The sequence below is a fragment of the Ursus arctos genome, unplaced genomic scaffold (genome assembly GCF_023065955.2).
Source record: "Ursus arctos isolate Adak ecotype North America unplaced genomic scaffold, UrsArc2.0 scaffold_36, whole genome shotgun sequence".
Classification (NCBI taxonomy): domain Eukaryota; kingdom Metazoa; phylum Chordata; class Mammalia; order Carnivora; family Ursidae; genus Ursus; species Ursus arctos.
Window position 1 is genome coordinate 9,210,472 of NW_026623050.1, and position 26,764 is coordinate 9,237,235.

The 26,764-nt window shown below is 38.3% G+C and overlaps 1 protein-coding gene across 3 annotated transcripts in view; it reads right to left on the reverse strand.

Moving 5' to 3' along the window:
* TP53BP1 (tumor protein p53 binding protein 1) overlaps positions 1 to 26,764 on the reverse strand; it is an 86,201-nt gene that overhangs the window by 20,914 nt on the left and 38,523 nt on the right. For all 3 annotated transcript variants that reach the window (XM_026479870.4, XM_044392469.3, XM_057306311.1), the window contains exons 14-19: positions 17,386 to 18,709; positions 11,336 to 11,455; positions 10,368 to 10,571; positions 6,286 to 6,343; positions 3,942 to 4,037; positions 164 to 647 (exon numbers count right to left, since the gene is read on the reverse strand). In XM_026479870.4, the coding sequence (XP_026335655.1) occupies positions 164 to 647; positions 3,942 to 4,037; positions 6,286 to 6,343; positions 10,368 to 10,571; positions 11,336 to 11,455; positions 17,386 to 18,709 (2,286 nt within the window). The remainder of the gene's footprint in view (positions 1 to 163; positions 648 to 3,941; positions 4,038 to 6,285; positions 6,344 to 10,367; positions 10,572 to 11,335; positions 11,456 to 17,385; positions 18,710 to 26,764) is intronic.

Sequence of the window (26,764 nt, forward strand, 5' to 3'; positions counted from 1 at the left end):
CACTACCCTATCTCTGTCCCGGAAAAACTGTTTTTGTTTTTAATGACTGGTCTGTACAAAACTCTTTAAGAATTATCGTTAGGTACAAGTACCACAACTTAAATTCTTCAGGAATCCATAAATCAAAAACAGGGCCCCTGAGATACCCTATACATTCTCTCACCTGGCTGTGGAGTGACTCCGTATCATCCCCAGGAGCACTGACTGGTTTTTCACCACTCCCCCTCTCAGTCTGAACTGTGGCATCTTGTTTTCCAGAATGCTGGTCTACCGTACTGGTCCCCTGTTCACACACATTCTTTACAGTCTGGGTTGCTGCTGAAACAGTTTCTGGGACCCATAGGGAACGCTCTATGGTCTGGATTCCTATGTTATTTTGGCTGGGCCTTTCAATCAAGGCATTACTAGGTTTTTCCTGATTGGTATTCTGGCCTTCTTTCTGGCCTTTTAGCACATCTGTCTCCATTGCTTCCCCTTGAGGACTGGATGGCCCCTGTGTGGCCACCTGCTGGGAGACAGGAGAAGGCGGGTCTTTGACAGGACAACTCGGCTTCACAGACTGTTGACTCTTCCTGGCCCTCTGTTCACCTTCTAATTTTTCCTTCTCTTCTTCATCTTGAGTACTTGGAAAACTGAGGGAGTTCCCCCTAAAAATCAACCACAGAAAGAAACCATGTCAAGTAAGCAAGTGTGAGTGTGTACTGGCAAGAGGAACTGTAATTTGACAATTTGAGAAATGTGGGGAAGGGAGAAAATAAGGTGAGCATATCATCTTACAAAGTTCTTCAACATAATTTCACTTTTTTTTTTTTAAGATTTCTTTCTTTTAGAGAGAGCGAGCGAGTGAGCAAGACAGAGACAGTGTGGTGGGGAGGGTCAAAGGGAGAGGGAGAGTGTCTCAAGCAGACTCCGCACTGAGCCTGACTCCAGACTGGATCTCCCCACCCTGAGATCACAACTTAAACAGAAACCAAGAGTCAGATGCTCAACCAACTGCACCACCCCGACGGCCCAACATAACTTCACTCTTGAAAACATAATGGTACACAGGACTATCCCACCATGATAAAACAGTCATAAACTTTCTTCCCATCGCTAGTTATGAACTCTGAAATCTGACACAAGAAAATAAGGTAAACAAAAAGATGTAAGTCAAGTCAATGACTTACTGAAGTCAAGTCAATGAAGGCAGTTTAGGGATCTACTTCAAAAAAGCTCAATTAGGTCAAGATGTCTTATTTGGTTTTTATTGGTTCTCACATTCTTTAAATGATGCCTAGCATTCTAGATTCTTTTCATTACCCCCTAACCCAACCAATAATTTTAGGAAAAGGAACTTCATCTATACAGGATAGAGTTACAGGTGAGATTCTAACTTTGCTAGCTCTACTGGTATATCTCACAACTACCAATTCAGAATGACTTGGTTCCTCAAAGATAGTCCTCAAGACACAGCCTACTTCTTTTCATTAGAATTCCCATTTGGCTATCAGTGATTTATTCACTTATCCCACAAGCATTTGATTAATGTCTCCTACAAACTAGATACCACAAAGTCCTGAGGTGCCTAGGGGCTTTCTTAGATGTCCTTAACCAGAAAAAAAAGGCCCAGATGAACTCCAAATGTGGTTCCACAGAAACTTGACATTCACGTCTTATTCATCTCTACTTCAAACACCGAACACAGAGCTTATTATACAGTAAGTGCTTAAAATGTACTACAGACAAAAGAATTAATGTTCTCTCCATTGAGAGACTGAGTAACTGCAAAAATCCACTCTCAGATTAAGTAAACTAATTGTGTAAGTAGCAAATTCATGTAGAAAATGCCTATAAACTTTTAACTTTTTGGTAAATTACAAATTCAGTGAGTCAATACACTACAAACAAAGCAAGAAACTAATGCATTTTAGGCTACATTAAATGCATAGTAGCCAGAATAAAGATAAAAGGAATCCATTCTGAACTGACCATGGTACGACCAAATCTGGATCTGTTTCAGTTTGGAGTATCATAGTTTATAAGGCATAAACTGAGATACACCTAGAAGAGAACACAGCCAGGATGATCAAGGATCTAGAAACCATGTCATACCTTGCTGAAAGTATTTGGCCAGAGAAAGATGGAACTAAAAGCTGTCTCCAATCTGGGAGGAGCTCTCACTCACCCCTTAAGAGCTGAGCTGACAAATGTAGGCAGAAAAAAGGAAACATGAAGAGCTCTTTGAGAAATGCCCTGCTCTCAATCTTGAACAAGAAAAAGAAAAGGAGGGGCGCCTGGGTGGCACAGCGGTTAAGCATCTGCCTTCGGCTCAGGGCGTGATCCCGGCGTTATGGGATCGAGCCCCACATCAGGCTCCTCCGCTATGAGCCTGCTTCTTCCTCTCCCACTCCCCCTGCTTGTGTTCCCTCTCTCGCTGGCTGTCTCTATCTCTGTCAGATAAATACATAAAATCTTTAAAAAAAAAAGAAAAAGAAAAAGAAAAGAAGTTTCTGAAATGTCTATCTTATTGAGCTCAGCTTACCAAATCAGGAGATTAAAGAGAGATTTAGAACAGAGGCATAGCCAAAGAGAGCCTGGTAAAAATTTGGTGGTCATAGCTTGAGACCCGTCAGGAACCTCAAATGAATAAGGATATATAACACAATAAAGAACAGGTAAGAAGAGTAAGACCACCGGGAGACACATGAGTAAAACCTACCTCTGATGAAGTCGTAAGTGACCATATATATAAATTACTTAGCACAGGGCTAGGTACACAGCAGATAATCAATACTAACTGCATAAAAACAAAGCAATTAAGAAGGCTCAATTCATCTTTTCTATGACCTGAACACTCATGCTTGAATCTTTCAGACAGCTAACGTATCAACAGCTGAATAATGAAAGTCAAAAGCTAGAAGGAACAGGACTTGATTAGCTACTTGAAGAATTCAATTACCACTGTTTCCCACCCTTAAAGAAGCCTACCACGTTTTACAGAAGCTGTTTATTTAGAGTAGAACTTCTGAATAGAGGGACACCTGGGTGGCTCCCTCCGTTAAGGGTCTTGGCTCAGGTCATGATCCCAGGGTCTGGGGATTAAGTCCCTCATCAGGCTCCTTGCTCAGCAGGAAGCCTGCTTCTCCCTCTCTGCCCGCTGCACCCCCTTGTAAGAATGTGACCTGGGCTATTTGATTCTCAAGAATACCAACAAGCTCACATTTAATAATCAGAATATTAATAAAAACACTGACATGTTTCCTCTCAATATTTATGTCAATAAAAAACATTAAAATTATGCTGCAAATAACATTAAGAATATACCCACGACAAAACTTTACAAAATCAATGAACACCACCTAATAATGAAAATACAAGCTTATTTCCATTGCCATTAGTTATTTCCCTAGACTAAATATTAAGAATTATATGTCCCAAACAAGATATTCTAATTATTTAAATAGAGAAAAAAAATGGAACTCAAAATTTTTTTTTGTTTCAGAGCTGTTCTAAGAGGTTATAGAGTAAAGAAATCACGGGCAAATCTTAATTCCATCAAGTACGACGAACTTTAAATATGGGGTGAACATCTCAGTTTTGCCCTATGGGAAACTAAAGAAAAATTAAAAGTCTTGTTAAAAGCAAACATTTCCAAAACTAGGCGTCATCTTAAAAATACAGAATGATAGTTTTTTTTAAAGAATGTATTTTCATAAATTTATGAAGACTGAATCATTTCAAATTGATAGAACAGGCAATCAAGACAAATATCTGTTTCTATATTAAACAAAATTTCTCATGATATCTCATTTATAAATCCATCTAGAATATGTCACAGTCCCTCAGATAAAAATGTAAGTTCAAGTTCACAAAATGGTAGCAACGTACATTCGAGATTTTGGTACCAACCATTCTGTAAATCAATACAGCTCAAAAGAGGCTATAAAAACAATGCTCACCTGATGGGCGCAGAGGGAGGATCCTGACTTCGAGCCTCGTCGTCATCTTGTTGGGCTTCACAAACACAGCTAAACACAGACACAGTCTTCGGAGGACTAAGATAATAAATTAAAGCAATATACTGTGTTAGTTCTGAAAGGAGATTATTCTTTTTCGGCACAAAGGGAATAAAATCCTTGCTCTGCATCCCAAACCACCTTATACCAAAATACCCTTCATACTTGTCTCACATTAGCACAATTAAAACTCCCAAGGAAGATTCACAGGAAGTAAGATGGACAGAGGACTATATCAAACACCATAAAGATGCATCAGCAAAGTCCAAACTTCAGTACTCTACAGTACAAACAAGTCAGTTTCTTCAACAAATAAATTGCTAGGGAAAAAATGGGGGGGTGGGGGAAGGAGATCCTTATAGATTAATAGAAATTTTAACTTGAGACATAATCAGATTTGATGAGACAGATCAAATCAAATTTTAACTTAAGAGACATAATGTGTGGACTTTGTCTGGATCTTGATTCAACCAAAGTGTAAAAAACCTTTTATGAGGCAATCTGAGAAACCTGAACACTGAATATTTTTTTTTCAACACTGAATATTTGATGACATTAAGGAATCACTGCCAATTTTAAAAGTATGATCACAGCACTGTGGTCAAGTTCAAAATAAAAAGCTTTATCTTTTAGAAATAACACTGAGATATTTATAGATAAAATGAGATAACGCTGGAATCAGCTTCAAAGTAATCCAGTGGGGGAGAATGTGCCGGTAGTATTTATAAATGAATCAAAACTGACAAGGAGTTGGTAATTTCTGACACTGGGTGATGAATACGTGGTGGTGCATTATCCTATTCTTTCTACTTTCGTATATACTTGAAACCTTCAATAATGAAATGTTTAACAGAAAAAGAAAATAACGGCAAGTAATCTGAACAGAGCCCAGATACAGATGACACTTTAAAACAGTGCTACTGCTTCACCCAAATGCAAAAGAAGCAATGATCATTTAAAATATTCAAGCACAGCTTACTTTGTATGATTTCTTACGGTGAACCCAACTGTAAGGTGAATAGTCAAAGATTTTTAAAATCTAGATTCTCATATACACATTTTACCTAACGACACCAATGAATTTCGTCTCATTCCGTGACTCCCCAATCCAACCATCCACCCTCGAGTTTTACCCTTATTTTTCATCCCTACATTTGGCACAAAAGGTTCAACAGCACATTGTTCCCTCCTTATGTGCACATGTACAAACTAATAACAAGTTATATCTGGTATACCATTATGTTAAAACCAAAGAGATCAAGAGTATACTCCATTTTCTTCAAGTTATAAGAAGACATAACATTAAAGAGTCTTTAACTGAGTAAGGACCCTAAACTGCTTATCTTTCAGATTAAATATGCAAGAGCCCAAATAACAACCATCTCTACAATAGAACTGATCAAAGGATTTACACATGGGTCAGAAACTTGCAAATGAGGGTCAAATTTAGTCCACAGACATGTTTTATTTGACCCAACAAGCAAAAAATTTTATTTTTAAAAATCCAGCTTTCTCTTTCAAAATGTAAAGGTCTGGCAACAGTAAGTTTGCATTCTTGCACGGTAATAACCAGCTGTAGTTGAACAGGGCACATGTTCAAATGGGACACACGTTCAGCTGGCCATCATCCTTAATACTCTGTGCTCTGGCACCTGGCCTGCTTTACTTATTTACTGTACTTGCCAAGCCCAATTTAAGAATCCTCACCTTTATTTCATCAACGGCTGCTGCTGGATGACTCATGCCATAAACCAATGAAACACTTCTACTCTCACAGCCACCAGATGGCAAAGCTTACCACAAGAGCCTCAGGACGGGGTCAAACTCAACCTCAAAGCATTACAGCATTCATGACAAAGCAAAAATAACAGTTCAACACAGTAGTTAAGCTGGCAGGCAGAAGACAAAATGGCCTGAGGTTGCAGCTGAGTCAGGAATCTTTGAAGGAACAAGGTCTAAGGCGATCTCTTGTTAAACCTTTTATGACCTTACCAACAGCAGCAATAATCTCAGTCTCACCAACAGAGAAAGAAAAAAGGACACTCCCACATGAACAAAAGGGAGAAAGAGAAACACCTTTAAATATCTTAGTTCTAAGTATAGTAAAAGCTTTATTAGACTGAAAGTATTAGTAAGACAGCCTACATTAGATTCAACACATGGCTAAATCCTCTATATGCTGGAGTTTCATTTTAAGTTTTGTCCTCTATTGATAAATCATCTTCTCCTTATTACCAGAGTGGCTTTGTATATTAAACTCCTCTAAATAGCAACCAGCTCTGGTTACCTGGCAACAGCCTCAGCAACAGCAGTAGATCCATTTTTTCTTTCGCCAGTTGCAGGCTCTGAATAAAAACAAAACAAGGACAGAAAGGAAAGAGAAACAGAATTTTCAGTCAGTACCATACCTAAAAACCTGCTCTACTAATAACTGCAACAAGTAACAAAAAGAGGTAAGAATAATTGAACACAAAGGTTTCTTAACATTTAATGGTACAAGTTTTTCTCACCTGCACCAAATCAATTTTCTTTCAAACTTCCTACAGACAACAGTTTGTCCAGCAATACACTATAATGAATTACTAAACAGTAACATGTAAAAATGAAAATTAAACTCCTCCTGAATCAATTCATCTCTTCTCACACAAGATGTATAAAATTTATGTAAGAAAATACAAAATTTAAAATAACAAAAAAAACTTTAATAAAAAGTTATGCAAAAAAGTCTTAAATTGATGCACAAAATTTTTTTTGATGCACAAATTTTAAATAGTGTGCAGTTTTAAGAGAACCCACACACAGACAGTACTCTAGTTCTTCCCAAAGTGCCTTTGGGACAGATACTCAAAAAACAAAACACATCTTCAAGAAAGAATCTCTAGCAAAGAATTAAGGGTAACACTGAAAAGAATCCCGTATCTTCGAAGCAATGTCACTAATACCAAAGGATTAAAATTTGTTCACTTACAATTTATTCCAGCCTTAGAGAAAATAACAAATATTTTTAAACATTTCTAAAGCATTTATGACCTGACGTAATCTAAACATGGTGGCAGTTAAATGTTAGCAGTTAGAGCCCTGGCTCTGAAACAGAAACCTGGCTCAGGCCCTGGCTCCAGCATTTAGTAGTCCAACCTGGGAATAAACTCCATCTTCTGAGTCAGTTTCCTCATCTATAAGACAGAAATAAAACAGAACTAACCTCACAGGTTTCTTGTGAGGATGAAATGAGTAAAACTGTGAGTACAGTGCCTGCCTGATACAGTGCTCCTAGCATCAAGAAGGGTAGTAATATCATCCAGAACGTTAGCTCCAATTAAGGTCTTCCCAATTGTCATTTCAAATCTAAAGATTCAATCTTTTAAAAAAAAGGGGGGGGGGTGGGGGGAAGAAGCGCCTGGCTGGCTCAGTCAGTAGAACACGTGACTCTTGATCTCAGGGTTGTGAGTTCGAGCTCCACCTTCAATGTAGAAATTACTTAAGAATAAAATCATAAAAAAATAAATATAAAGGTTCAAGACTACCACATACTCTTTTGATAGGACCTACTTGATTTCAGATATAATAAAAATGGAAACATATAATACTTTAATTTCTATTGAGTGTAAGATTGAAATTAATAAGCACTGAAAAGCAGAAGAGCATTGTAATTTGGACCCAGACTTCTGGCTCTTGAAACTACTTTACTGTGATTTAATTTTTTAAAAAGATTTATATATTTGGGGGGGAGGGGAGTGAGTGTGTGTGCACAGGATGTGGGGGGGGGGGGTAGGGGCAAAAGAAGAACGGGAGAGAGAATCTCCAGCAGACTCCCCACTGAGCACATAGCCCAATACGGAGCTCAATGCCACAACCCTGACACCATGATCTAATTGAAATCAGAGAGTTGGACACTTAACTGACAACTACCATGATGCCCCATTTCTGTTTTGTTCTTTTTTTTTTTATAGAGTTTATTTATTTTATTTAGGAATCTCTACATGGAGCTCGAACCCACAACCAAAGCAGGCCTTGAACTTACGACCCCTAGATGAAGAGTCACATGCTCTTCTAACTGAACCAGCCAGGCACTCCTGGTTCTTAAAACTACTTTGAATTCAGGCTATTCCATTTATTAGGTGTTTGACTCTAGGAAAGGTGCTCAGTCTTCCCACGCCTCAGTTTCCTCAACTATAAAACGAGGATAATAACAGGACCTATTTCACGGGTTTGTTGTGAGATTTACTGAGCTGTACATGTAAAATTCCTGGCATATCGTAAGATCTCAAAGTATATTAGCTAAAATTTCTTTTCTTTGGTCTCCAGAGAATGAGAGGCCCTTCGTATTCAAGTCCACCCATTCTACCCATAGTCTTTGAAAGCTTCTTTTCCCAATGCCTTCATGGTTTTGATCCATCAACTGTTTTCCTTATTCCCTCATTTTTAACCCATCTCTCTTTTGGAGAACTTCTTCCAGTCTATAAATCTTGTTAGGCCTTTATGCTTAGGCATAAAAATGAAAAAAATCTCCTCCAATCCTGAATTTCTAAATTGGCGTATTTTTTCTTCCTTCCTCATATAAACTTCTCAAAAGTAGAATACATTTGCTACCTCTTCTCCCCATCAATCCTCAGTTACCTTCAGGATAGCGCCCACCCAAAGCACCATACTAAAATAGTTCTCGCTAGAGCCACCAAATGGATCCTGATCGCCAAATCCAACGTACATTTTCAGATATACCTTATCAGACCCTCACTTTTGCATCTCACACTGTTACCTTCTTGGTAATTCTCCGCCCCACAGACTTCCATCTTCATACTCTCCTAGTCTTCTTCGTTAAATGTTCCTTTACAATCTACCTTAAGTCTTCCTGTTCTAACTCCACTAAATAGCATTTATAAATTACCTAGCGAAAAATTATGAACTTCTGTGTCAGAGAGATCTGATTCAAACTCTAGGACTACCTCTTAGCAATTATTGTGACCTTACCGGGGAGCCTGGGTGGCAGAGTCGGTTAAAGCATCAGACTCTTGGTTTCGGCTCAGGTCATGATCTCAGGGTCCTAAGATGGAGCCGTGAGTTAGGCTCCGTGGTCAGCACAGAGTCTACTTAGGACTCTCTTACCCTTTCCCCTCCTCCCCCACTCTCTAAAATAAATAAATATTTTAAAAATAATTATTGGGGCACCTGGATGGCTCAGTCAGTTCAGAATCTGACTTCAGCTCATGTCATAATCTCAAGGTCCTGGGATCAAGCCCCGTGTCCGGCTCCACGCTCATCGGGGAGTCTGCTTCTCCCTCTCCCTCTGCCCCCCTCCCCCAGGCTCATGCTCTCAGTCTCCCTCAAATAAATAAATAAAATCTTTAAAAAACCATTACTGTGACCTTAGGTGTATAACTAGAAAAGCTCTCTTTGTGTCTGGAAATAAGAATACCTACTTTGGAGTGCTATAATGAAAACTAAATTCAGATGTAGATTGATTCTGTTGTTTTTCCCACCATCCCTCTTACCTCAACTGGTTCCAAGGTTCTCTCTATTTATTATCTACCTCTCAGACTCATCCCCCCTCATCTCCATCTCTACTACTAATGACCCTACTTCCTGGTTAAACAAAGACTGAGTTTTCCAGGCAGGAGAAGAGGAAATGGGCAACGCAAGGAATAATGCACAAATGCACAATGTTTTTAAACACTCAGCTGATTCTTTTAAAAAAACAAATCTGGGGCGCCTGGGTGGCTCAATCAGTTGAGCGTCTGCCTTCGGCTCAGGCTGTGATCCCGGGGTCCTGGGACCGAGCCATCCACATTGGGCTCCCTGCTCCAAGGGAGAGCTTGCTTCTCCCTCTGCCTCCCTCCCTCCGTCTCTCACGAATAAACAAATAAATCTTTAAAAAAATAAATAAAAATAAAAATAAAAAACGAAATCTGATATTACTCCCTTACCTAAAATTCTTCACTGTCTCGGCATCATGTAAACAGCCTTTCCGAATCTGGACCCTACTTTGCAGCCTCCTTTGTACCTTTCTCTGCATTTTAGCCATACTAATCAATATGCAATTAATTAATGTGAGAAACAGTCAACATAAGCCTACAATGTGAATCCACAATCCTACATTTTCTACCCTCTTCTGAACTGTTTCTGAATATGGAAACCAATTACTTTAGAGATACGGTTTAATATAGAGAAACAAACAGTACCAAAGATTATAAAATACAGCATCTTCAGTAACAAGACTGACTGGCCGAAAGTAAAGAATTAAATCTATGAGAATAAGACTTTAGAAATACATTTATAATTATACAAGTATTAATCACTGTAACTAGAAGATAACTAATACTTCTCAGATGATCTGCAGCTAATTATTTAAGATTAACATAAAATAAAACTTACTTTCCAGACTAAACTGCAAAGACTCTTCACTCGTCTCAGTCTCAGGACTGACCAGTTTCATTCTTAGACATAATTTATCATCCATTTCTGGGGCAGCCCCAGGATCTCCTTTTTCATTCCCAAGTATGGGATCGTTGCTCTCTACCATACTTTCAGACATGACATCACTGGTTGCGATGGTGCTTTCTGGATAGTTGCTAATACCTGAAAAACGAGAGGCAGGAGGAAGAAAGAAAGAACACTAAAATACAAACATGAAAAACTATAATTCAAGGTCATCAATTTGCCTGTTTGGCTCCACAGCTCTGCAGGACTGCAGGGGGTTCCTAGGATAGATCCTGTCAGAGTATCAACAACTACGCACTAGTTTTGACACCTGGTCTTAAGAGGAGCAACAGGATTCAGTTCCACTTCTGCATCTGGACAAAGGATGCTGCATGAGCCCTCAGCCAACCCACATCTGCCAGCATCAGGCATAGGTAGCAGGAGACTCCAGACGGCATGACTGTTACCTCCCAGTACTGACTAGAGAAAACAAATAGGTTAATGCAGAAGACTACTGGCTGCTTCAGGGAAGGAAGATCTAAGTTTTCCTGCCCTGTCAAGCAGCAGACTGAGAGCCGGGGTACTGAATAAATAGCTCTTCTACCCTATTTCCTGACCTTTCCTTATAAAAATAGCTCTATATCATTGCTTAGCACTCAGAGTCTACTGCCTTGCAAATAACAGAATAAAATCCTCATAATATTCTCTTCCTTCCTTCCTTCCACCCTTTCTTTCTTCTCATTACCACTCAAATTCTTCTGGGAGTAAATTCATGGAAACAGACACCACAACCTTATTATTCCTAAGACAAAAACCAACCTTATCAACCAGGCCCAACTCCTGAGATCTAAAACAATCACTTGCATGAAGAATGGTTATCTCAGAAATTCTGCTTTAAATACCACTACATTTTAATCACTCACCAATAGGAGTACTGTGTCTCTTGGGCTCCAATTTTAGGTGACCAATAAGAGGTGGAGTTGCACTCGTCAATGGCGGGATAATTTCACCTTCTTTAGGCAAAGTGAAATGAAATGGAGTTTCTGAAGGGGAAAAAAAAAAAGATGAACAAAAAAGAAACCAAAACGGAAGTATAAAAAAAACTAAAAGTGAAAAGGACCGCAAGAAATATTTCAATTATTCTTCCCTTTGCTCCCCAAACCAGCCTCATTCCAAAGCCCCCTCACCAGGCCTCCCAACCAATTTCCTAATATTCTCTGTGCCCCAGTTACAGCCATCGACAACAGGACTGACACAAAGCATACAACTAGAAAACAGACAAACTGAGGAGACCCAAAGTTTAGAGGGCCTGAGGAAAGGAGATCAGAAATAACATGTACTGACCAGCACTCACTCTAGGCTGTAATAGTAGTATCCATACCTTAATGTCTGCACAGTGGTACATCTCACATCATCTGAGCATTCCCAACATACACATTTTGGTTAGTCACCAATAAATTAATATAAACATAAAACATTTGTCAACATATAAAACTTCACTTTTTAACTAGGCCTTGGTTCCAAATTTTTACTAATCAGAATTAGTAAACTGCCAAAATCACACTTTCTGATTTCTTAATTGTTTACCTCTTAATAAAATGACTAAGTTTGGGAGAAAAAAAAAAAAAAAAAGAACTGTGCCAGACTGCTCCTATTAAAATCTAACATCTGAAAATTTGTACTTACTTTCCTTTGATGGCTCAAAATACCTACAATCTGCCATACCCAGTCACTACTCCTTTGCAAACATTTTGCCGAATGTGTATCCTAACACCAGCAAGCAATTCCCCAATTCTCACCAGACACTGACTGGGTGTCTTTCAACTCTTGACACTGTCCCAAAAATTAAAAGCTCAGTCCCGCAAGACTGCCCCCACTACAGATGCCAAAGCCAGGTTGTTACCTGTGTTTCTGACCAACTGGTTATACCTTGAAGATTCTATGACTTCCTCCCTCAGGTATGACCAACTTACAAGAGCTGCTCACAGTACTGAGAGAAACACTTACGTTCGCCAATTATAAAGGACACAGACGAACAGCCAGATGAAACCATACAGGGGGTAAAGTCCAGAATGGTTTTGATAGCAGGAGTTTCTGTCCCCAAGCAACTGGGATGAGATACCTACCCTCCTGGCTCATTACAAGGAGGAACCTTATTAAATCTTGTTCCAGAGTTTTCATTCAGCTTTAATCTCAGCCCTTCCTTCCAGGAGGAGGGTGGGTAGGGCTTACCGGTTTCAGTCCCCGAGTCACTAGGTCTTCCCAGTGTACAGCCCTGTCCTGAGGCTATGTAGGGATTCCACCCTAAATTACCTCATTAGCATAATCTCAGAGGAGTTTAAAAGGGTTTGTTACGAATAACAAAAGAGGGGCACCTGGGTGGCTCAGCTGGTTAATCAGTTAAGTGTCTTCGGCTCAGGTCATGATCCTGGGGTCCAGGGATTAAGCCCCACATCAGCTCCTTGCTCAGCGGGAAGTCTGCTTCTCCCTCTCCTCCCAGCTCCTGCTCTATCTTGGGCACTCGTCTCTCTCTCAAATAAATAAATAAAATCTTTAAAAAAATAAAAGATACTCCTATCACTTAGAAAAATTACAAGGATTTTTGGAGCTCTGTACCAGGAACTTCATGAAGACCAAGTTTATTTCTCATAATACCACATTTTTCTCTTTTCATCTTTTTCCATTCCACTTCTATTCTTTATCTTTTATATGAAGCACTTTTGATACTTCTTTCTTCAAAATCACAAAACAACAAAAACATCTCTTACATCTACATGTGAGAGAAAATGAATTAGTAACCTGAAGGGTTGAAAAGAGAAAATGAAAAAAACTTTAGAAATAAAGAATGAAAAGCACATACGCTCAGCTAAAGAACTGTAAAGAGAATGAGTGAAGAATCACAGAATCACTTTTTTTTTAAAGACTCATTTATTTTACCTAGAGAGAGAGAGAGAGAGAGAGAACGCGTGAACAGGAGGAAGAGAGAGAAAGAATCCCCAAGCCGACTTCCCGCTGAGTAGCAGAGCCTGAGATCATGACCTGAGCCAAAATCAAGAGATGGACACTTAACCAACTGAGCCACCCAATCACCCCTCAGAATCACATCTTAAATGACAAAGAACTCCACCATAGTAACAGAAAAAAGAAATGGGTCGGGTAGATAAGGATTCATTCTCTGGCAATTCCCTAAAAAGCAAGTCCTTTAAGTTAATAAAGAACTTAGAAGAGATATAGAAACTAAAATGTAGAAAAAACATCTCACGAAATAGCAAATGTTCCAAAGATGTATTTTACAGAATTTTGGTTCCTGGAAAAATCACCTGCACTGCACTGCTCTCTTGACAGGAACCATCCCTCATATCATGATTGACCATGAAGACTTTTGAAAACCCACATGAAATCTTTAAGTCCATCCTTCTATGTCATACCATAGTATGCAAATATAACATGCAAATATTACTGAACATTATTTCCCTGTAACTGGGTTTCCTATGCACAGCACAAAATAAAACTTAAATTATTTTAGCACCACTGACCCAGCTGCATTCCTACAACCTAATGGAAAAATGAGTCTAATTTTATAGGCAACACTGCCACTATTTATCTGGGCCTCCGATGACTCATTCCCAGATTATTACAACAGCCTAACAATTACATTCTCTGCCTGAAGTCTCTAACTTTCCCCAACCCCCAATTCCTTTGGCACAAAACAACCAAAACAACATTCCTATAAAATATCACTCTGAACATGTTAGCGCCTTGTCAAAATGCCAAAGTTTCCAGTAGAAGATAAATTCCTAACTCTTTAGTCAGCATTCAATTAACTAGAAGCAGCCTTTATTTTTAGTCTTCAATTATTCATATTCAGAAAGCCTCTATTCAATGTCCTCCAAATGCTTTCCCACTTCTTCGCTTTTTTTCAATTCATCTGAAAGACACCAATAATCTAGTCAAGTTATCACCATCCTGCAAAATAATATTTTAGCCTTTAATACTGGAATTTTCCACATATTTAATTCTTTCTCTGACATTTAGCACGCCTATTGTTTAAATTATCAAGTCCCTTCTTGCTATCCCAGATTATCATGGGCTAGCCTACTGTATGTCAGCATAGCACCTATGAAGAAAGCAATGAAGAAAGGAAATTTAATATCAATCATCAAACCAGCTGAGTGGGGTGTTTGTCCTTATTACTAAGGACTTCAGAGAATTCACTAGTTCAAAGCAATATTTAAAACCCTTAATGTCAGGAAGGTCTCCCTGACTTCTAAGTTTGTTACAATCTATAGCCCATTTAATCATCTTTTGGGCTCAAAAGAACGTTAACTTCTTACAAGTGATTAAAAGCCATCTAACTAAAAATATAAGAACTTCTATACTGGGTGACATCATGCATAACAGTATACCTTAAGAGTCTGCCTGTGACATTAACAGCTAATTAGAATGATATTCCTTTTTTTTTTTTTTAAGATTTTATTTATTTATTTGACAGAGAGAGACACAGCAAGAGAGGGAACACAAGCAGGGGGAGTGCGAGAGGGAGAAGCGGTCTCCCACTGAGCAGGGAGCCCAATGCGGGCCTCAATCCCAGGACCTTGGCATCATGACCTAAGCTGAAGGAAGATCTACTCAATGACTGAGCTACCCAGGTGTCCGTAGAATGATATTCCATAAAGTAAGCCAATAAAGTTTAGAGCTAGAGCACAAAACATAACTAGTTTCCATGATCATTATTAACCTATCATAGACTAACACTTGTGGATTTAATTATAGACTTCCTGAACTTGTCACAATTTTTCACATAATCAACCTATCAAAAGTATACTCTGTATTGAATAAGGGTTGGTTTCCAAGCACCATCTTTCTAAATTTGCCTTTTCAAATTTCAAGAGGTCTCCTTAAGCAGTGCCTGGGTGGCTCAGTCGATGAAGCGCCTGCCTTCGACTCAGATCATGATCTCAGGGTCCTGGGATCAAGCTGGAGCCTGAGCGGGAGCCTGAGCTGGAGCCCAGCTCTCTACTCAGCAGGGAGACTGCTTCTCCCTCTCCCCCTGCCTCTGCCCCTCCCTCCTGCTCCTGCTTGCTCTCTCAAATAAATAAAATCTTAAAAAAAAAAAAAAAAAAAAAAAAAAAGAGGTCTCCTTAAACAGATGTCTGAAGAGGTCTCCAAGTTATCTATAAATATAGGCACTTAACAGTGATTACCTCTTTTCCTCTCCAAATTCCCTCTCTTCTCTTTCCTGTTTGAACTTTCACGATAAGCATATATCTTTTTTTTTTTAATCAATAAAGCTATTAACAAAAAACAAAAGTACCCTTCTAACTTTAGTATAAAGAAATCTAATTAAACAAACCTACCTTTCATCCTGTCTTTCCAGACTAAAGAACCATTAACTTTTTAGGTTACTCTCATTTAAATTAGTCTCTCTTAAACTTTAGCAACTAAACAACTGTATTTTAAGTACAGAATAATTTTTTCTCTTTTCTAGCAATGCTCTTCTGAATGATTTATTTTAGACTAATTCTCTAACACTCCAACTACTGTCTTCACTATTTTTAGCTGTTTGCTCAAAAACTAAAATCCTGAAGCAGAAAATAACTTACTAGTATTTTCAACAATCTAGATAAATATTAGTAAGATATGTTTTACTATGGTAATGTCTACTATAAAAACTGTCCCTGCCAATTAACAGTGTAAGCAGGAATTCATGGAGAACACTGTTAACACGACAGAACTAATATCCCAATGTTAGAAGCTTCTTTTGTATACAACTGCTAAGATAATTAAAAAATCCTAAGTAACCGTATTAAAACAATCTATAGGTCCTAAAACTTTCTTAGCCTAGGTTAACAACTGTATTTAGATGTAACACAATTACAAAAATATTCAACAATACAGAATATTACATCATTCAGATAGTTCTTTGCCATAATTCGTCAGATTCAGAGAAACGATATTACACAGTTGTACAGGAGTAAAAAGCACAGACTTCAGAATCAGGAGACGTAAGTTCTAGTTCCACCTCAACTATTAACTAGCCATGACTTTAGAAACTGAACCCATAACCTCTAACTTCCTTTTCAGCTATAACATTTTCTTGTTCTGAAAAGGGGGCGGGGGGAATCCTGAATATAAAACCTAATGCTTAACAAACGGGCAATTTTGAAAGCTTAAAAAAAAAATTACTACTAATAATCACACCTAGACAAGTATAAGCCACCAAAAGATCTGATCACCCATACTAATAGCTATGATGATGCCCAAATACTGCCTCTCATTTCCATATCCTAGGGGCTTGTTTTCTTAAGTTTGTATCTTGTTTTTATTTTTTTATTTTTGGAGTTTGTTTTGTTTTTAAATTATATAAACTCTAGGCATTTACAAAGTTTGGATTCTTTTCAGCTGATGTCATATAGAATATTCTACAAAGGAATCTATACTCTCATTCTGGTCTTAGATATAATAGATAAAAAACACAAACTAATACCTTTTCCAGTTTAATGTTTAAGATGTATATATGTTGAACCAAATTTAGAACTTTACCTAATGCCCATAAAGAGGAAAAAAACAGTAAAAGTACACTCATTAACAGAGTTCTGAATATTTTACTATGTAGGGTAATTAAAAAAAAAAATTCCTTGTATTTCAAGGCAACTGTCAAAACACAAAAATATAAAAAACGGTTGGGACCTAACTAGAAAACAACAGATCGGTACAATTTCTAAATACTTAGAAAATTCATGTTGATTATTCCTGAGTTATAAAGCTGATAAACCTCAGATGATTCCACAAATAATTACAGCTACAAAAGAAAAACACAGTGCAAATTTTTGTATTTCCCAACTATTATTGGCTATTCACAAACATAATTCTAAGTGAATTTTCTGCCCCAACATAAACACAGCTCCCTCCTACCTTCCATTCCAAACTATGATTTGGTTGGAAACACAGAACAATTTCCAAGCACACTCACCACTAGAGCTTTCACAGAAGCTTTGTGAAGCATGGGCAGAGGCCTTCTCCAGCTCCTGGGCTTCTACACCAGAGCCCAGCTGTTTTGCGTTAGCTATTTTTGAGTCTTTTGTTAATGAGTTATCAGTTTTCTCTTGGGATTCAGCCTGCTGCATCTCCTGGTCAGGTCTCAGAGCATCATCTGCTCTCTCTAAAGTCAAGGGAGGTTGTGGAGAGTGTACTTCGACAGGTTCCTTTTCTGCAATCACTGATCTCAGATCTCCTTCATATTCTGCACTCTTTCCTTCCTGGGCATCAGCTCTATTCTCAGCACATGGTTCTATTTCTGGAGCATCATCCTCCCACGACTGGGAATCTGAGCATTTCTCCACTCCCTCTAAAGGTTCAGAAGAAACATCAACTCTGGGAGATGGTTCCTTCACATCTACAATGACAACACTTGAATCCTCTGAAGTAGCTTCTTCCCACGCTTCCTGATCCTTATGTTCCAATTCTTGGTCAAGTGCTGGAATCTTTTGGGGGGAATCAATACTAATCACACTGGTTTCAACTTCCATAGCTTCCTGACATTCTTGTTTTGGGATTTCTTTTGGAAGACACAATCCTTGGGACTGAGTTTCAGTCAGAGAAAGGTGCAATGGGACACTCTCCAAATTTTCTTCTTTGGGCTCCTCTCCTTGACTCTCAGAAGGAGTCTCAGGGATTTCTTCAACCTCAGACCCTGAAGACCCCTCCTCTGGATGATGTTCTTTAATTTCCATAGCTTCCTCCTGATCTAACACACTAGAGAGTGCCTCAGATCGAGTAGCTGGAGAAGGAACTGCCTGACTCCCTGAATCACAAGTGAGATCAATGCAAACATCTTCTGCTACAGTCTCTTCTCTGCCTTTGCAGCCAGAGGCTAAAATACTAATGTCGTCTCTGGTTTCTGTGTCATCCCCCTTCGTTTTATCACTCTGATTCAGTTCTACTTGGCCATCTTGTGCTGGATTCATCAGGATATTATCATTTTCAGCAGGAACAAGTTTAGAATTGAGAACTGGAGACATGGGCTCAGTATCCTCAATCTGTGTGTTTTCTCCATCTTCATCAATCCTGTGAGAACTCAAGTGCTCCATCTTTGGGGACTGACTATACTCACTTGTAGAAAGCATCAACTTACAAGAATCCCCTGTCAAAGATAGCCCAAGATCCTCAGTGGTATTCTTTGGTTCAATCTCTGAAGTTTTAGAACACTCAACAGTCAAAGACGAACTATGCAAATCTCCACCTTTCTTCCCATCATTTGATCGTTCTTCCAAACTTGGAGATGGGATGAAAATGTCCTAAGGAGGAACAAAAAGAAATAAATCATTTGTTCATAATATATCTTTTATATCTAATCCTTGAATTCATCTAAAATTTCTCAATCAATTGTTCAAGAATTATAGAACTCTAGGGCCATAGTCTCAGAAATACAAAGCTCATAAATCACCAGTCTTTTCAACAACACAAGTCACTCTGTTTAATCCTCTTCCTGTGAACCACTAATCTGGAATCAGCATAATACGAACAAAAACAATGAAGTATTAACTTATCCTTCTAAGGGTAGGAAGATACTTAAATGTAACTATACATCACCAAGCTACTAAAATCATGTCATATGTTTGATGGGCCTTCAATTACATAGTAATCATTTAAACATATGTTTACACAGCCTACTTCAGTTCTCACAATGTGGGAATATACACTTATTTTACTTCCTACTATTTCAAAATACGCTAGGATTCATAAAGTAGATGTTAAAATCCAAAGCTTACAATCTCATCAGTCAACAGACACCACTACATACCAACAAGAACGGCTGAAGTTAAAAAGACTACATCCTGTTGGTGAGAGGTGGAACAACTGCAACTCTCGTACACTGCTGGTGGGAAGGCAAAATGGAGAAGGGTATGACAGTATCTTACAAAGTTAAACATACATTACCATATGACCCAGAAATTCCACTTGTAAGTATTTACCCAAGAGAAATTAAATCCTATTTCCACATTAGGATGTGTATATAAGCGGTTATAGCAGTAGTATTCATAATAGCTCAGAACTGGAAGCAACTCAAGTGTTTGTCAACTGGTGAATAAACAAATTGCGGCTATCTATATTATGGAACTTTTACTCAACCATGCAAAGGAATAAGATGTTAATACATGTAATACGAATGAACCTCAAAATATGCTAAGCTAAAGAACTAAAACACAAAAGACCATATACACTTTATGATTCCAACTTTATGAAATTCTCAAAAAAACCCACAAAACTATAGTGACAGAAGGCAGACGAGTGGTTGCCTAAGGTCGGAGAGGAGATCAGGAGGAGGAATCAACTGCAAAGAATTATGAAGAAACTTCTTAGGGTGAGCAAACTGTTCCACGCTTTTGATGGTGGTGGTTATACACTGGTACACAACTACCCAAATTCATCAAACTATCTACTTAAAATGGCATTTTATTTTAAATAATACCTTAATGTAAAAAATAGAAAAGAACCCAAAGCTTAGACATGTTTTTACGTAAAAACTTACATTTAGTGTGTTATTTTGCCTGACATAAATGTTATAAACTCTAGACACAGCTGGTAAGGCATTAATTGCCTACGATTTTTAAGGGAAAGAGCAAATCAAAATAGGTTGCCAAACGTTCTGTTTATTTCATAACCACTGGTATTTCAATGTCTAGAGTTACTCTTTACCCAATCAGATTATAAAAAGTCATAAATTTGAAACTCTCAGGTATGAGTGAGAAAAAACTGGTTCAACATTTCTAAGGGGCACCAGGACAATAAACAACAATAGCCTTGAAACTTCATATACCCCTTCGCCCAATAATTCCATTGCTGGGAAATGATTTGATGGAACTGGGACTTAGCTACAATACTGTTAGTGCAATTTGATTATTTAGAATAGGAAACAATATAAAACACCTTAAACGTCTACTAATAGGAGATTCATTTAAAGATTTTATTTTATTTTTTTAAGTAATCTCTACACCCAATGTGGGGCTCAAACTCAAAACCCTGAGATCAAGAATCACATGCTCTTCTGACTGAGCCAGCCAGGCACCCCAAGAGATTCATTTATAAATTATGATATAAAGTATTCCATCATGTGAGTGTTAGCCACATAAAATTACTGATGAGGGCTTAGTCATCAAGCGTCTGACTGGCCTGGGATCAAGCCCCTGCGTTGGGGCTCCCAGCTCAGCGGGGAATCTGCTTCTCCCTCTCCCACTCCGCCTGCTTGTGTTCCTTCTCTCACTGTCTCTTTGTCAAATAAATAAATAAAAATCTTTTAAAAAATTACCGACAAATATTAAAAGAGGAAAACAGGAAAAGAGGCTATGCACCAAATAGAAAGTTTCTATTTCAGTGAAGGAAAAAAAAGTACGTGAATATTTTACTATAGTCTTTTTACACATGTTTATATGATTCTCATGTATTCTTAAATTAATAAACATATATATAAAAAGGTTAAAAGTAGTTACTTCTGAGATAGGATAATTGATGATCTTACTTTCATTTACCTATATACTAGACATCCTCTACAAGAATTATGTAATTTTTTCTTACTGCAAAAAGTAAGTCATTTTACAAAGGCTCATATATATAAGACACTGCTAATAAACTACAAATATCTTTTAAGTGAAATTCGCATAACAGAAAATTAACCACTTCAGAGTGAACACTTACTTACAATGCAATGCAACCACCACCACCTCAATCTAGTTCAAAAAATTTTCATCACCCCAAAAGGAAACCACATATCCATTAAGCAGTTGCCCCCCATTATGAATACCTCATAAGCATCATCAGAATAAATACAGATGTGATTTTATTTTTTAAAGGATTTTTATTCAATATATGTAGAACTTTAGTCAGGGGCTAACCAGCCTATCAACAGCTATATTTCTTTTTTTTTTTTTTTTAAAGATTTTATTTATTTATTTAACAGAGATAGAGACAGCCAGCAAGAGAGGGAACACAAGCAGGGGGAGTGGGAGAGGAAGAAGCAGGCTCCCAGTGGAGGAGCCTGACGTGGGGCCCGATCCCGTAACGCCGGGATCACGCCCTGAGCCGAAGGCAGACGCCCAACCACTGTGCCACCCAGGCGCCCCAACAAGCTATATTTCTAAAGAATGCCTGGATCTAGCCTCTGAGGGTTTGGCCCATAATAATCCACAGTGTTGAGACTCACTGGAGGCCTGATCAGAACAATTGAGCTAAGTGAACAGAAACTCCCCAGGGCTCTGGATAAAGACTGATAGAGAACTGTCAGGACTATGCTCAATATGGGTCCATCTTTAAGTCTAGATTCAGCACAGACCTAAATCGATAGTACCCAACCAGTCAAAAACTGGCCTCATATATACAGAGCTTAAGAGCTATTCATACAGTCATCTGTAATCTGATTTGTCATCCCTTGAATTAATATGTATATCAAAAATGAGGAAAGTGTTAAGTATCAAACTATATTTTACTAGCCCTCTCTCCATCTCTTACATCCTAGTGAAAGGTCAAAGAGGCTATGCAATTAACAAATATATTAAGAAAGAAAAAAAATAGGGACCCCTGGGTGATTCAGTCAGTTAAGTGTCTGCCTTCAACTCAGGTTATGATCCCAGGGTCCTGGGATCGAGTCCCGCATCGGGCTCCTTGCTCAGTAGGAAGCCTGCTTCTCCCTCTGCCTGTAGCTCCCTCTGCTTGTGCTCTGTCTCTGTCCCTCTCTCTCAAATAAAAATCTTTAAAAAAAAATACACAAAATTACCTTTATCCCAATTATCTTTTGATCAGTATTCATCTCATAAATATTTAGATCTTATAACATCAAAATTAGGTTGACTTGGACTCCAGGAATCAAGGTACAGAAGAAATAACAGGTGTGAAAGGTTAGCCATTAAGAATAAAATGTAAGAAGTTTAATAGATAAGGACAAAAAATTAAAATGGTGGATTTAAAACACACATTTACCTTAACTCTTTTCAAAAACCCCACTAAGCAACAGTAAATTTTTTTTTAAAACATGCATTTTCAAGAAAAAGAACAGAAGAAATGATAACTGCAACAAAATTCTGGAAGAGTGATCATCTATTTCACAGACTAGTGGAAGCTGAATTCTAAGCCAGCAGTGGAGAAAGCCAAGAAGCAACCCAAATTACACCACAGAACCATCATGCCCAGAAAAAGATTCAGTACTTGGCAGCAACACCAGGTGACTCTGGAAGTGGTGGTGAGGGTAGAGCTAAAAACAGGAGGACCTGTTAGAAGCTATTTAAGAAGCAGTTCAGGGGCGCCTGGCTGGCTTTGGAGGAAGAGCATGTGACTCTTGATCTCTGGGGTAGTGAGTTCAAACCCCATACTGGGCGCAGAGATTACTAAAAAAAAAAAAAAAAATACATAAGCTTTAAGAAAAACAAAAAAAAAAGCAGCAGCAGCAGTTCAACTCTCAGATCCTTGCTCCCTGAACCTCCTCTGCCCTGGAGTAAAACAGAGCACCCATGAAGAGAAAGAGGCAGTGTTACCAGAAAGTACCACACTGAAAACAGATTAAGTGAAAAGTGACATACTGAATGGAACCTGCACCTGCCTCCCAACACCCTCAGCCCTCTTCCATCAACAGACTTCCAGAACAACGGCAGACAGGAGATGAGATTAGACATTTTTCTGGGGAACCTGACCATGCTGAAACAAATCAAGATGCTGATACAAAATTGCCCAGCAGATCACATTACAGTGAATCCCAGAAATAAGTATCAACCACCAGTTCAGAGCTTCTAATCAGTTTTCTGGTATTGTACTCTTAAAACAGACAATCAAGGATCATCAGACACTTGAGGAAACCCTTTAATTTCAAAGTCAAACATCAAAACTAACTAAAATCTATTTGAAGAAATAGCAACTATTCCAGGGAAGAGAAAATTTCTCAAAAAAAACTATTAATAATAATCTGAGGCAGATAAGATAGTACACCCATAAAACTTAACATGCTATTTTTTTACAAAAAGAACATTCAGAGAAAAAACAGTTTCTAAATTAAAAACCCAGAAGTAGAAATTAAGAACTCAGAAAGGTCAAAAGAAGATTGAACCCAGCAACTGCATTCCTAGGCATATACAAGAGAAATAAAAACATATGTCCACATAAAATCTTGTCCATGAATGTACACACACCAGCATTATTCACAATAAGCAAAACTGGGAAACAACCCAAATGTTCATCAACTGAAGAATGAATGAATAAAATGTGCTCTATACATAGAATGTAGTACTATTCAGAATAAAAAGGAATGGAGAAAAAAAAAAAGGAATGGAGTTCTGATACATGCCACAATGTGAATAAACCATGAAAACATGCCGATTTAAAGAAACTAATCACGGGGCGCCTGAGTGGCACAGCAGTTAAGCGTCTGCCTTCGGCTCAGGCCGTGATCCCGGCGTTATGGGATTGAGCCCCACATCAGGCTCCTCTGCTATGAGCCTGCTTCTTCCTCTCCCACTCCCCCTGCTTGTGTTCCCTCTCTCGCTGGCTGTCTCTCTCTCTGTCGAATAAAATCTTAAAAAATAAAATAAAATAAAATAAAGAAACCAATCACAAAAGACTACATATCATATAATTTGCCTAATTCCATTTATGAAATGTCTAGAACAGACAAATCTATAGAGACATGGAGTAGATTAGTGGTGGGCTAGGGCTAGGGATGGGGGAAACAGGAGTGACTGGTAATGGGCACGGGGTCTTTTGGAGGGAAGGGGAGAGATGAAAATGTTCTAAAATTAGATTATGGCGACTAACTGCACAATTCTGTAAATGTACTAAAAGCCACTGGATTATACAATTTAAAAAAGGGTGAGGGGCGCCTGGGTGGCTCAGCCGGTTAAGCGTCTGACTTAAGCTCAGGTGGTAATCTCTGGGTCCAGGTATCGAGCCCTGAGTCAGACTCCCCACTCAGCGGGAAGTCTGATTGTATGCGCTCTCTCTCTCAAATAAATAGATAAAATCTTAAAAAAAAAAATAAAGAGAGCAAGAGAATAGAGAGTATGCTACTGAAGAATGTCCTCCACCAAAATGAGAGAGTAAAGCAAGCAAGACATGGAGCCCAAAAAGAATCCAACGCAAAGACAATAAAGACAACCTCCAAGGACTGCAGTTAAAAGGAGGTCAGTGATGCACCAGGCATAGAAGAAAATAGTAAAGATTAGAAATCAGGAGTCTCCAAAAGAGGCTTCTCCAAAGAGATGAAGTTTGAGGCTCCCAAACACCTTGAAAGGAGATTCTGACAACTGGTGGAAAGCCTACAGTTGATGAAATGAGAAATTTGTAGAAAACTAAGCAAATGAAAAAGGCTATATTATCAATTCCAGAGAAAAATAAGAAATTATACAAACATGAAAAATAAAAATATTCCACAGATTCTGCTTTGAATAGTGTTTATAATAACAACAGCATTCGTAATAATGTAAATTCAATAATGATTTAAACAAAATTATGTAACTTTACTGGGAAGATACAGAAATAGCTAAAAAAACTTTTTCAGGGGGCCAGAAGGAGAGAGAGAATCTTAAGCTGGGCATAAAGCCCGACACCAGGCTCATCTCATAATCCTGAGATCATGACCTGAGTCAAAATCAAGTCAGACGCTTAACTGACTGAGCCACCCAGGCACTCCTAAAAACTTTTTCAAAGATGTATGAGGGACAACTGGGTGGCTCAGTTAGTTAAGCATCTGCCTTTGGCTCAGGTCATGATCCTAGGGTCCCAGGATTGAGTCCCACAGTTGGCTCCCTGCTTCTCCCTCTGCCTACAGCTCCCCCTGCTTATGCTCACATGCACTCTCTGACAGATAAAGTCTTTTAAAAAAATTAAAAATAAATAAAAATAAAAAGAATGCATGAAAACATAATCATGATATACAGAGTTATGGAGATAAATAAACAAGAAAAAGCTGAAGAGACTGAAAGTGGTTGTCTCTGGGTAGGGGTAAGGAGAGATCTTGTCTTAACCATATGACTCCTTTTTTGGCTTTTGTAAGTGCTTATTAAGTAAAAACGAAGCCTTAACATAAAAACTGTTAAGGTATTCTTGAGAGATTTGTAAAGGTACTTAATTGGGTTTGTTTGTTTGTTTTTTTGGGAGACATGGACCACTGTACTGACTGAGGCATCTTAAAATATAAATCCAAAGAAATCTAAGTCATCTTAGGTTCCAAGGACCTTTGAACTACGTTCAACATCACTCATTTGTCTCAAATTTTCATTGCTGGTTTTATAGATGCCTCTGAAGGTCTTTGGTAAATGCTGAAGGTTAGGCAATTTCTTCAATAGTGCCTTGTTCTTCAAAAAGTCAGTTATTCCTTTGTGGCCAAGCTCACTTCTCCTGGTAGGGATACCTTTGCAAAGACATACATTTCCATCTAAGTCCTATCTGGTCACTGATAAGCATCTGTAACTGGTCTCTTTCACATCAGCTACTTTTTTTAGAAAATTCTTCTCAATACTCTTGGTCAATGCTTATAGCTCATCCCTAAATTCTGATTCTTTAAAACTGTGTATGTTCATGTACAACTTTCATAGGAAAACAAAAACTAAAAGATGTATGGTGGTTGACTTCACCTCTAGGTAACCATGTCTTCACTCTTTCACTACCAGCAAAGCTAACCTTTCTGGAGTATTTACACATGCAAGGCACTAACCTAGGCACTTGATATATATTAACCCATGTAACCTTCAAACTACCCTATGAGGTATGTAGTATCCATATCCCCATTTGATTTGACGAGGAAATTGAGGCTCAGTTTCAACTGGTCACAATGGCAGTAATTGCAGAGCCAGGACTAAGTCTAGGAAATTCTGAATCCAGAGTCGTTCTTAACCACTCCACCAAATCACTAATGATTGGCATAAACGGAATTTTCAACAAAACACACAAGTTTTAATAACTTCAGAAAGCAATTAAACTTCTCTTTAATTTTTTTAAAGATTTTATTTATTTGAAAAAGAGAGTGAGTGAAAGAGAGAGAGAGAACCCAGAGAGCACAGAGGGAGAAGGAGAAGCAGACTCCTCACTGAGTTGGGAGCCTAATGTGGGACTCAATCCCAGGACCCTGGGATCATGACCTGAGCTGAAAGCAGACACTTAACCGACTGAGCCACCCAGGCACCCCACATTTAACTTTTCTTCCTACTGTCTCCTCTACACTAAATTTAAAATATATTTCACTCCCGTTCATTTTTAAATATAAACTTTTGGTACAATACCCATAAACTGAAAGGCAGTTAACACTAAAACAATCCCCCCAATTACAGTCTTATAAGAAGAGGCATTTAGATTGAACATATAATATACTCACTTAG